Below are 12,404 nucleotides of genomic sequence, written 5' to 3' on the forward strand. Positions count from 1 at the left end.
ATCGTTAACAATATAGCAAGTACTTAAATATCTTCAGCTCAACCAGCTACATTAAAATTCTTTTTGCATGTTGATTAACCAATTATTTTTATTCAATCGTATGTAGCAATTTGAAATGAACCAATTACAGTTTGTGTTTAGACCTGAAAATTTGTTTTCATTATAGCTGAATATTTTGTTTTTGTTTCAATTGTTCAACTAATTATTTAGAAATAATATATGAAATAGGAAGAAAATGTGAAAAATTATCATCATAATTTCTCAAAGACCAGTTCAAGGCTGGATAAACCTTCAAGAGGGTCCCAGGACAAAAATGAGCTATGGGCCCCTAATGACCCCCGGTTTCTCACACTTTTGTGCGCCGTGTACATATTAGTCAGTAATTTGTGGTTTTCCTGATTAAGCATGTATTCATTTAGGAGTATGCACAATATAAAATAAAATCATAAAGGCATTAAAACAATATATAAGATGGGGCCTCATGATGTTTTAATGCAGGTATCATTAGGGCATTTGCTTAGTTTGCCCAGTGGTTAATCCAGACTTTGCCAATGGCGGTCTTTTCAAATTGCTGGTTTATCCAAGGGGAAACCACCGATTCTGAAAAGTTAAGCTAATGTGGAAGCGCCTTAAACCTTCCTTATTTCTAATGGCCAGCAGTATGCGCCTCACTTGTTGTAAAAAGAAGCCAGATTGAAGTGTAGTCTATGACAAAATGAGCCTTTTCTCACTTGATTTATTATCTGAGTAAACACTTTCCTAATGAGTTTATGATCTCAGTCACTAATTTCAATTCTTCTTTAATACGGCATGATGTTCATTTTGTAAATTGTAGTCCTATTTAGAGCAAATAGATGAGCAGAGTATGCTTTAGGGCGTGGCTACCTTGAGATTGACAATTCACTACCACAGCAACTTGTCAGTTAGGATTTAAGTGAATTATATCCACTGCTCTGTGAATATTTAACTAGCCGTGAACTTGTTTTTGGGAACTGTCTGGGTTTTCGTCTAAGAACTTTGACCTCTTCACAGTGTGTTTTCAGTTCATGAAAGTTAATTGTAACATTTTGGTTGTCTAAAAATGTCTCGTTCTGCGTTAGATTGCACTAATGTACTAAGACGTCAGCTGTTCATTTCTTTTGCCAGCCAAAATTAGCATCCCAATTTACATCACATGAATTAAGAATGCACCTCGCTAACAAAACTAAGTAGCTCCACCCTCTAGCCAGAATATGGTCACTTCTGGTTCCAAAAAAACAAGATGGCCAAAATGAAAAACTCAAGGCTTCAAAACGGTAGTCCACAAACCAATGGGTGACATCGTAGTGGCTACGTCCACTATTTGCTACGACTGTGGTTTTATCTAACCATCAGTCCAAAACTCAAACATTCTGTATGTAACAAATTACCACTTGTGTTCAGTATTTGCTTGAGAAATGACGTAAACAATTCACTGGTTGTCAAAAATTGTTGTCAATAAATAATCTGTCAATTGATTAAAGCACTTAATATGATTAAGTGTAAACAAAAAGGCAATTCAATCTGATTATGAGGCAGGAACAGACTGCCCTGTACAATGACATCTGTGGTAACAGGAAATAGTGAGAATAAGACTTTCAGTTTTTGAGCTTCTCAAGTAGACTACACAACTTGCTCACCAATCTTTTTGCTTGAGTGGTTGCTGTGACTGAGAGTCTACAACCACTGACATGGGTAGTTGGTAAAGAGCCTGCAAACAACAGATGTATATCTGGCTGCTGGGAGTGGTCCGGTGTTTGTGGTTGAGAGGATGAAAGTGCTTCCCTCATTTTACTATTGTCTAACATGTCCTTTTAAAACATAAAAGTAGTCTATAACTGTAATTAATTTGAATGGTGATTATTATGCTTGATCTCCCATAGCTCCTTGTGATATATTTCTGTTTCCCCTACTCTTCTAACTTTATAAGGAAAATTCAGAGAAGATATGTGGGTAAAATAGTGTTTTGACATTGAGAGGGGATGACAGACAGCATTGTGGGTTTCAATTGCTATACGCCCGACGCACAGATTTTCATGATTTATGATCATTTAGTAAGCATCTTAGGGGTCCTTTACTTGACTAAAAGTGGCAGTATTACAATGTGAAAATATAAGGAAAATATCTGCATTCAAAAGGTTAACTGAGTAAAAGTATGAAAGTACTATCAGCAAAGAATCAAATGCCCATTATAGAGCACATCACTGTCATTGCTGTGTAAATTAATTGTTATTATATCATTAGATTATTATTACTGATGCATTAAAGTGTAAACAGCTTCTGGAGCATAGACCAGTGCTTTCAGTCCAAGTGAGACATTCAGGTTTATATCAAAGACGACAGGCCTAAGGTCCAGTCCAGTGCAGGTAAACTTCATAGAAAAGAGTGCCACAACCTAAAAAAAACCTGTAGAGGGCAGCAAAACACCATGTCTGGCCGTGATTTGAAGCTGAAAGCCATAATAGAGGGATTCAGATATTACAGAAATTATTTTCATAGATCACATATGACGCCGAAGTTATTTGATTTCTTATTTCAGAAGATAATTTGGAGACCTCTAATTTCTGTTTTGCAGTGGGCAGATGCAATGAAACCTATTTATGCAGATAGTAAGTTAGCTAGATAGTAAGCTATGTTTATTGAATCTTTTTAAAATGTATTTAAAATCATGAGTTTTTGCAGTTGCTAAGGGAATAAGGGATTCGTATTTATTTGTTGTTTTTACATGTTTATATTGTATCTTGTCCCCACCATTTGCATAAATGAGGGTAGACCATAGACTGCATGAAAATGAAAATATCTCAACAAAAACTGTGCATTATTCATGAAGGAAGGATTTAATTGCAGGGCTGATGACTGGTATGTGTACTCACTAACCTTGCAATTGAGGGTTTATTGTTTATGTTTATCGAGTTTAACTTTAGTAATATGCTGTTGTTTAAATGTTTGACACACTGTAGGTTGAAAATTCACATTTTGATACTCGTTGCAAAAAGATTTAATGGCTCTTCCACAATCACACGTGCAGTCACATGTGTAAGCCTACAGATTAAGTTTTGTCATTTAACCCCACGTCAAGAAAATAGACTTTATTTTCTGTTCACGAAGCAGTTCAAGGTCAATGTCTCTTTTTCAACACCAGAGGTCACATGTGCACAGGAAATTTTTCCACTTCACCACATCACTTTATCTATTGATGCTTGAGCTGTACTTAGATTTAATGTTATATATGTTAAGAACTGTATCAACTAAAAAAACAAAAAAAACCCCACTAGCCTGTATCAAAGTAAGACATCCAACACTTGAAGTTTGAGATGCCATTTTTGACATAAAGTTGACAGACATGCTTATATCCTTGTGAATTCGCAGTCCCTGGAAAATGTCGATAAACTTGCAATAATTTATATACAATGTGTATAACAGAAAGCCAAACATATCAAACATGTATCTAACTTCAAACAGCTGTAGACAAAATATCCTGCTCCAGATGAGAGCGTTTGATTGCACGTAATCTCATTGACTGAAATGACGTCAACGAATGAGTTATCGCGAGACCTCCCTTCGCCATCAGCTAGGGGTGTACACTTGCTCTTATAAGCTCTTGCACGTCCTCGTCCTTCCGTTCGTCCTCAGTGAAGGATAACGAAGCGGCTGTCTCTCCTCGACTTCTTAAAAAAACGAGCATTATAGCTGGTCTTTAACACTAAATTAGCTTCGCTGCCATTCTCCTGTACACTGCACGACTGTTGAAGAGGATTCCGCTATTAATTGTGAAGTTTTTAAGAGGTAAGTCATCCTCAAATCATCCTGACTTCTGGTTGTAGCTTCTTAGCTAACTTACTCTTAGCAGCCTAGCTAACCTTAACCTCGGTCAACCAGGCAAGGATCACGAGCGGTCGGGCTAATGTTAATGTTATTTATACTTACTTAAAAGAGCGTGTGGACGCTTGTAAATGTGATTAGACACTCTTTTATTATAGATTACTGACTGTTAAATAGATTAGATAAAATTAGTTACACCTAATGTTAATTATATGCGTGTTTTTACTGGCTCTTATCCCTTTTCCAGGAACTTCAGGGGAAAGCGAGTGATTACTCTGTCGAGGAATTTGTATACACTCGACTTCAACCGTGGGAAGGTTATGACACATGGATAGATGTTGCTCAAGATTTGTGATTTTTGTTTTTACGCAATGAGGCTTTTTATCGCGTTTATTACGATGGCATCACACATCCACACACGTTGCACTGACCGCAGCAGTTAATTCAGTCACAGAAATGTGATTTTGTAAAGCATACAAGAGTTACAAGTTAAAAAACTGATATGATGTTTCAGGTTTCAGGGAGGTATTCTAAACATTTGAACGCAGGGTGATGAAGCAACCTAGTGTAGCTTGAAGGCCCATTATTGTCCTTAAATAATAGTTTAACAAAAAAAGTCCTCAAGTATGGTCCACTTACTGGAAATGTTCTCTAGTTTCAGCCACCTCTTTTGACCTTCTTCTTCTTGTGAATAAAACTGAGCTAACGTCATCCGCCTATGAAAATGTCCAATACATGGACTGTGTGCCAAACATTTCTAGTCAAAGTCTAGATTTTGTTTTATTTTTTATTGAATGGTTCATCATTAACCACAATAAACCATTTTCCCTCTTCCTTTTAAGTGTAATCTATCCTTTTCAGTTTATGTCTGAACGGTCTGAATACATTCAAGGCCAATGACAATGGCCCTGGCCTACAAAAATTTATCAAAACCCAACAGTGAGATTTCTCCTGAGCTATACAGTGACCGTTACAATAATCTATTGGCCATGTTGTGAGTAGTTTCATAGGGAATGATTTTCTACCAAAGTAATCCTCTACTCTGTCTTCCTTGCACAGAAAGAAGAAACACTGTACTTTAATATGTACATTATTGAGTTATTGTGTGTGTGTGACACTGAAACTATTTGGACAGATTGATTTGTATTTCAGAAATGTGTTTTGGGGTATACTGCGTGTTTTTAAAGTAAAACAGCCTGTGAAACCGTTTTTTTACAGCACGTGGAAGCAATAACCTTTTAACTGTCTCCTTTAGGCCTCTGGACAATCATCATCACCACCACTGACTATGGATGTGATAGTGCGCCGCTGTCCATTCCTGGCTCGTGTGCCCCAGGCATTCTTCCAGCAGACCAAAAAGTCTATGGTGGCGTACGCCCAGCGATGCCCTATCATGATGGAGCTGGCCTCTAAACCTATGGCTCCATCAATGGCACGGGCCCTCTGCTCCTCCTCCTCCTTCTCCTCCCACCAGAAGACTGAGGACACTGTGTCTGCCAGTGAAGGTGAGGTTGACAAATAAGGAGTAGGTTCTTTTTTTTTTTTTTTTAACCTACTTTACATTATACTTACATTACATCAAGTGAAGTATCCCAGTTAATGTAATAAATAATGTAATAACTATTTAAATCTAAAGTCAAAAACCTCTTTTGTCCACTTGCAGGCCTCAAACAGGGAGGAGAGTCCAAGCACCCTGCCGGCCACCCTGTGCCATCCTGCGGCAAGACGGTGGCCTCCAAATGCCCTTTCCTGGCTGCTGAGATGGGCCAGAAGAACAGCAGTGTGGTCCGCCAGGTCAGCATGGAGTTCCAAGAGGATGTTGAGGAAGTCCGCACTGTCCAGAAAGGTAACAGTTGTTTAGAAATAAATTCGATGACCCTGTTTTGGCCCATCATTTTTAAACATAATTTGATGATGCTAATGTACTTGTGTACCCTCTTGGACTTTTTATAGAAGTGTCCTCTTCCCAGATGAAGAAGCCATCCATGGCCACTGCCATAAAGGGAAGCGGAGGAGAGCCAACTAATCTAATGAAGACCCTCCTGAAACAGCAACCTAAAAGGGTCTCCCACTTGCTGCAGGATAACTTGCCAGGCAGTCGTAAGTTTTATTTGGCTGCTCTGACAACTTCTTTACATGCAAATGTATTGACACAGATCATCTGTGAATCATCTAGTGTGTTGCCACATTGTCCTACAAATTTGTGATCATACTAGCAACAAGTTTACTCTGAAATTTTTAATAATTTTGAAGTCTAAAGCATGTTTTTTCTTATCCATTTGAGTAAGATGAGCTGAGAGATTCATCATGTTATGCATTGCTTCATCCGTCATAATGCAAGCCACATTAAGCAAGCGTTGTCTTCCTGTTCTGTTCTAGTGTCCCGCTTCCATTATGATGACTTTTTTGAGAAGAAGATTGTAGAGAAGAAGAGTGACCACACATACCGCGTGTTTAAGACGGTGAATCGTCTGGCCAACGAGTTCCCCATGGCCGACGACTTCACGGGTTCTTTAGAGGACAAGAGGGAGGTGTCTGTTTGGTGCAGCAACGACTACCTGGGCATGAGTCGACACCCACATGTCGTGCAATCCATTATGTGAGTATTGGAGGAGTTGTTTATGTGCGTAGTGTCATAAAAACACACTTGAATTGGTCCCTTGAGACGAGATGTGTTAACTTGCAATGAGAAAAATATTCTACTTGGCTGTCCACGTCTCATGTAGATGCTGTTGAGTTAAAAAAAGAGGGGAAAAAAACTGAGACCAGATGAGACACAGCACATAATTGAATACAACCTGACACCCGTGGGTGATCCAGTTCATTGTTTGTAAGGGTATAGAGTTTTAGTTGGCCATAGTTTACACCTGAACCTCATGGGTCCCAGTTAGGTGGGATTTTATGTCTTCTTTTCCTTTCAGCTTGTTTGAGCTTGCCCGGCTCTCTCAGCAGTAACACCTTGAAGCAAGGTGTCTGTCACTACTAAGCAGCTATCCTGCTTAATTATAAAATATTATTTCTAATAATATTTCTTTTAGCCTTTTCCCTCCTTCAGCTTACATCTGGCATACAGGTGTGTAAAATTTTTAGCCCAAAAAACAGACGAGATTAAACACATTTTGTCTTTCTTTCTTGTCCTCTGTTTCCAGGGATACTTTACGAAAGCATGGTTCGGGGGCAGGAGGCACCAGGAACATCTCTGGGACCAGTAAATTTCATGTGGAACTGGAACACGAACTGGCTGACCTTCACAAGAAGGACGCTGCACTGCTCTTCACCTCCTGCTTTGTCGCCAATGACTCCACCCTCTTCACCCTCGCCAAGATGCTGCCAGGTATACAAAAAAAATTATGTTTACAATAAATCCGACATGTTATGTGCATTTATTAGTTATTTATTAGTTGGTCATTAATTCATGTTTTACATTAATGCATTAAATTAAGTCACTTCCTCTCTTTCTACTGAACTATTTTAGGTTGTGAGATCTACTCTGATGCCGGCAACCACGCGTCAATGATCATGGGTATCAGAAACAGTGGGGCTAAGAAATTCATTTTCCGCCACAATGACATTGGCCATCTCCGAGAACTTCTACAAAAGGGAGACCCCACAAAACCGAAGATCGTGGCCTTTGAGACCGTCCATTCCATGGATGGTTAGTTTGGGATGGTCCCAATTTTTTTTAAAGCATTTATAAAATTTGTGGTTGCTTTTTAATTGTCATGAAAAAGTTAGGAATCACTGACTTGTGCTGATTACAGCTACAAGTTTGTACAAGAACGTTATTTAATAGTTTTCTAGCAAAGGAAATCTAGTTGGGTGTGGGGTTAGAATAAAATTGTGCCCGTAGTTTGGCTAGAAGCTGAACCTTTCTTTGTATCTTTTTGTAACATAGGTGCTGTGTGTCCATTGGAGGAGATGTGTGATGTGGCCCATGAGTTTGGTGCCATCACCTTCGTAGACGAGGTTCACGCTGTGGGCCTGTATGGCTCCAGAGGAGGGGGCATTGGAGACCGGGATGGCATCATGCACAAGATGGATATTATTTCAGGGACTTTAGGTCAGTATGAAATATCTACTAAAACCAATCACTGGTTATAATTTACTAAGCATTTCCACTTTGAAGCCATGCTAAAATGTTCTTGAGCCAATAGGTGAATAATAAATTGGTTTACATTTTTCATGTATTTTTAGGAAACTACTCCCAGCTAGTGGGAATCTCCTTGCCTTCTGTTTCGTTATGATACTCAGGATCAGCCTCTTCTGTGTCACCCAATATGCCAGAGGGCTTAAAGAGGCTAGAGCAGCTCTGTTGTTGCTAGGAAACTGGGGTTTCTTGTTGCGCTCTTATTGAATTACTCTGTCTGTGTGTAGCTCTCAAGCTGAGGGGACAATTATTTCTAACTCAGAGCTCAACAGCCCCTGTTCTCCTGCAGCTGCCATTTCACAAAACAGGATAATCTAGTTTTTGAGATACAGTGGGTGGATTTTGCATGGACCCCTTAGCCTAATGTAGTGCCTGTAAACAAGAATGTTTCAGAATCTTAAATTGTTTGTTTAAAGTATACAAAATGATGTCTCTAGAGGTGTAGCAAAAACCATGATTTAAGAATAACCACATATGTGTCATGTCCTCTTCCAGGCAAGGCCTTCGGCTGTGTGGGCGGCTACATCGCGAGTACCGCTGCTCTGGTGGACACGGTGCGTTCCTACGCTGCTGGTTTCATCTTCACCACCTCTCTGCCGCCAATGCTGTTAGCCGGAGCCAGGCGGTCGATTCAGGTTCTTAAGGGGGAAGAGGGCCGCGCACTGAGACGCAAACACCAGCGCAACGTCAAGCTGCTCAGACAAATGCTGATGGACTCGGGGCTGCCCGTGGTGCACTGCCCTAGCCACATCATCCCAGTCCGGGTAATTTGTTATTTAATTTATCGCCCTACAACATGAAAGTTGATTCACACCAATGGTACACCAAGTTATAGTGCAATTAAAAACATTAAGTCTCCCCAGTGCCTCTGTTCTAAAGACCATGTATTTCTCTTTTTAGGTGTCAGACGCAGAGAAAAACACAGAGGTGTGTGACCTCATGATGAGTCGCCACAACATCTACGTGCAGGCCATCAACTATCCCACTGTTGCCAGGGGAGACGAGCTTCTGCGTATCGCACCAACACCTCACCACACTCCTGAGATGATGAAATACTTTGTTGGTAAGAAGATCTGGTAGTCGTGTTAATGTGTGTCAGTTAAAATGTAAATTCACCTTGTTGGACATGAAACTTCCCCTCCTTTGTATTGAAGATTTGCGTTTTCACAGATAATCTGATTTGACCAAATGGCAAGAGTTGGTTGTTAAACTTCAGTCTGAATTAAAATTTTATACACAGGGTGATTTCCTCGTGCTTCACCATTCTTAAAAGACAATTTGTATTCAGTGAGACTTCAGCAACTTCAGCTTTCTGTCATTAATGAAAGCTTTTCTGTTTTCCCTCTACAGAGAGGCTGGTGCACACGTGGAAGGAGGTGGGCCTGGAGCTGAAGCCCCACTCATCAGGAGAGTGTACCTTCTGCCAGCAGCCACTGCACTTTGAGCTGATGAGCGAGCGAGAGAAATCCTACTTCAGTGGTCTCAGCCACCTTATCTCAGCCTGCGCATAACACTAATCACTACTGTTGGCTCGAGACGGCACATTCATGCTCAACCCATTCCTCTGTCACTGTCATAGAATGTATTAAAAGTCCTTCTAAACACATATTTAAAATATGTAAGATGTTCTATATGCTAAAAATAAAATGAGTAGAAAAACTTTGTTTGTTTCATGAGTTTTATAAAGCAATGACGAAATCTGCTGGTTTTATAAGGAACATGAATCCATCCATCCATCCATCGTCAACCGCTTATCCTGCGTACAAGGTCGCGGGGAGGAACATGAATAAGAAGGGAAAATGAACTTCCATACACATAAAACCTTTGACTGCAATAAATTCAGCACTTCCTTTTCGGTTGTCCTTTAGTAGATGTAACTACATTATCAGAAATGGGATTGTGATGCTATAAGCGAGGAAATTGTAATCGTTAAGTGACCTAGGCTAACTGACGCTACGTTATTTGGTTGTTACAAGTAGGCCTTTAGTCGTGCTTCTGACGCTCAGAACATTTACTGAATGCTCTTGCGAGGCTACGAAAATGGGTCATAATAGACTGTATGGGGGGAAAAAACGATTTTTACAGCCCACAGCTGGATTAGTAAACGAAAAGACTAAATCTTTGTACTACTGGCTACTGTGTGAGGAAACCAATTATTTTGCTCCACTGACCTGCTTGTGAGAAATGTAGGGCATTGAAAAAGATTGTTTTCCTTTTTGGTGCTTACAAAATATGAAAGGGCAATTTGGCCCAATGTGATGAAAAAAAATATCCTGTAAGTTGAAATAACGACTTTATGTCTCAAAATAATGAGAAAGTCATTAATCTAATTATTTTGAGATACGTCATTATTTTGAGAAAGTGACTTGACATACAGGATCTTTTTATTTTTCATCACACTAGGCTGAAATTGGCTTCCATAGTTAAACTCCTGGAAGAGACAATAGTTTCACTGCAATTAGCAATGAATCCATTTGATATTCAATTTCCTGAAATACAATTGGATTTGCAATTAAGTTATTTGTCCTATTTTTACATGTTTTATTCTCAGAGAGACATCTGTGGAAAACAACAAAATATGAATGAATTCAGGTTAGTTGCAGTTTTGTGCATTTTACAATTACAATTGAAACATAATAGTATAATGTAACAGATTGAGCATTTTGCCATTTTATCAGGTGAAATCTTGTACTATGGGTTTGAGTGGAACCCATTAACCCACTGTCCTGTAAATTGAAACAGAGATTACATATATGTTGTTGTAAGACATGGGGTGACCCAGATTCACAAAAGAAAAGAGGTCACAGTGGTCGCAACACAACCACACCTCCTCTCCACATATGCCTCTGACCCTCTTTGAACCTACCGTAGACGGCTCATGTTCACTGTTTGCTGTTGTCACAGATTTAAAATGATGCCTCACACACACAGACTAGACTTATGAAATTATTTGAATCACTCTTTAATCACTTCCGATTTATTCAAAGGTACTTTAATCCATGGCCTTACTCACAATCTTGCATCGACAGATTATACATTTGGACTGTTTCTCAAGTGTTCAGGTGTTGTAACAGCCGCTGTTGCCTCATAGGAAGCAGGACTATTTTGAAAATGGAAGTAAGAAGAATTTTTTGCTGTTACATGGAATTGATGTTGCCATTGATTTGTGTAAATAAAGATACTTCCACTTTTGAGCTTACAGTTGGTAACATCACGCACACAAACATGTTTAAGGCAATTTATAGCACTGAAGATTATGTCTGGACTGCTTATTATGCACTTTATTTTTTTTTTCATACATATATACAGTATATATATTTTTAGATATTTGTGCCCTTCTTCACTGTGTACCTAAGAACATCTGAAGACACACAATGGTGCAACAGTTTGGTACACTACGTTTAGAGGAACATCTCTCTGGGTCCAGAAAGAAGAGAATTTGTGTTTTAAATGGCCAAATCAGCTCTTTAGGGTACAAAATATTCCAATATTTTACATTGAGAGTTTGTACTACAGTCAGACACAAGAGCATGGTTTTGAATTCAGAAGTAGAAAGCACATTGTGGTTCACTACATGTATTTTCATGCAACTTTACATTTTAGGATAAATATTCCAGAAAATAGTAAATAGTGAAATTAGTGACTTTATGTCTTGGTTGGGTGGTAATGAAAAATGCTAAATACCAAATTACAGTTGAGAATGTGTTTAAATTATGATTTTTTATTATGACAATATTACAGTAGTGTTTTTACATTTGTCGTATTGTTACACCTTTTATTTCCTTGGATGAACATGGTAAAAAAAAAGAAAGTGGAAACAGGTTGTCATATTGGCAACCAGGCCTCAATGTACGGACACTTTTAACCTGCCAAAATGATTTATGATAGAAAATATATAAATAAATTGACATTATCCCCTTGTAACCGACAACGAACAACGATGTCATCAAAACTGAACAAATATTTCAAAAGAGTAACCCAATAATGGCTCCACACCTCTCACATGAAATCAGGTGTAGTTGTGTCTCCTTCTCATGGTTCAGATGTCTTCGAGTTTTTTCATTTAAAAGATTGTTTTTGGCCCAAAGATGTCAAATAATCCAATATTTCACAATCAAGCAAAGATTACAGAAAAGTCCAAAATGTAAGTACAGATTTGTGTATGAGAACTTTGTTTTTTCGTGACCCCTCAGATTTATCTGGCGGCCATTATGAGGGAACCTAACTCTATGTTGTGAACCACTGCACTAAACATGCTACCTGTAGGCTATGTAAAGTAAATAAAACCTCACCTCGAGATGCTACATCAGTAAAATACAGCTTGCATGCTTTTACTTTTGATACTTTAACTACATTTTGCTGGGGTTTAAAATGCAAGTCTTTTACTTGTAAAAGATTATTTTTGCAGTGTTGTGCA

General features: G+C 38.8%; 1 protein-coding gene across 2 annotated transcripts; it reads left to right on the forward strand.

Moving 5' to 3' along the window:
* The first annotated feature begins 3,643 nt into the window (after nucleotides 1–3,643).
* alas1 (aminolevulinate, delta-, synthase 1) lies at nucleotides 3,644–9,647 on the forward strand. Of its 2 annotated transcripts, XM_046075472.1 has the most exons (12): nucleotides 3,644–3,804; nucleotides 4,088–4,157; nucleotides 5,096–5,345; nucleotides 5,504–5,686; nucleotides 5,794–5,940; nucleotides 6,220–6,439; nucleotides 6,990–7,174; nucleotides 7,316–7,495; nucleotides 7,736–7,900; nucleotides 8,483–8,751; nucleotides 8,888–9,050; nucleotides 9,338–9,647. In XM_046075472.1, exons 3-12 carry the CDS (start codon nucleotides 5,129–5,131, stop codon nucleotides 9,496–9,498), a joined length of 1,890 nt encoding a protein of 629 aa, XP_045931428.1. In that variant the 5' UTR covers nucleotides 3,644–3,804; nucleotides 4,088–4,157; nucleotides 5,096–5,128; the 3' UTR covers nucleotides 9,499–9,647. The 2 variants fall into 2 exon arrangements, with proteins under 2 accessions (XP_045931428.1, XP_045931427.1); XM_046075471.1 differs by lacking the exon at nucleotides 4,088–4,157.
* Nucleotides 9,648–12,404: the final 2,757 nt, after the last annotated feature.

This window comes from Micropterus dolomieu, linkage group LG18 (assembly GCF_021292245.1).
Source record: "Micropterus dolomieu isolate WLL.071019.BEF.003 ecotype Adirondacks linkage group LG18, ASM2129224v1, whole genome shotgun sequence".
NCBI classification, from domain to species: Eukaryota; Metazoa; Chordata; class Actinopteri; order Centrarchiformes; family Centrarchidae; genus Micropterus; species Micropterus dolomieu.

Bases quoted from the DNA above. Each gene is read 5' to 3' on its own strand.
- alas1 (XM_046075472.1), top strand. From the start codon at position 5,129: ATGGATGTGATAGTGCGCCGCTGTCCATTCCTGGCTCGTGTGCCCCAG. The intron at 5,687-5,793 runs GTAACAGTTGTT...GACTTTTTATAG, and splicing joins AGTCCGCACTGTCCAGAAAG to AAGTGTCCTCTTCCCAGATG. The intron at 9,051-9,337 runs GTAAGAAGATCT...TTCCCTCTACAG, and splicing joins GATGATGAAATACTTTGTTG to AGAGGCTGGTGCACACGTGG.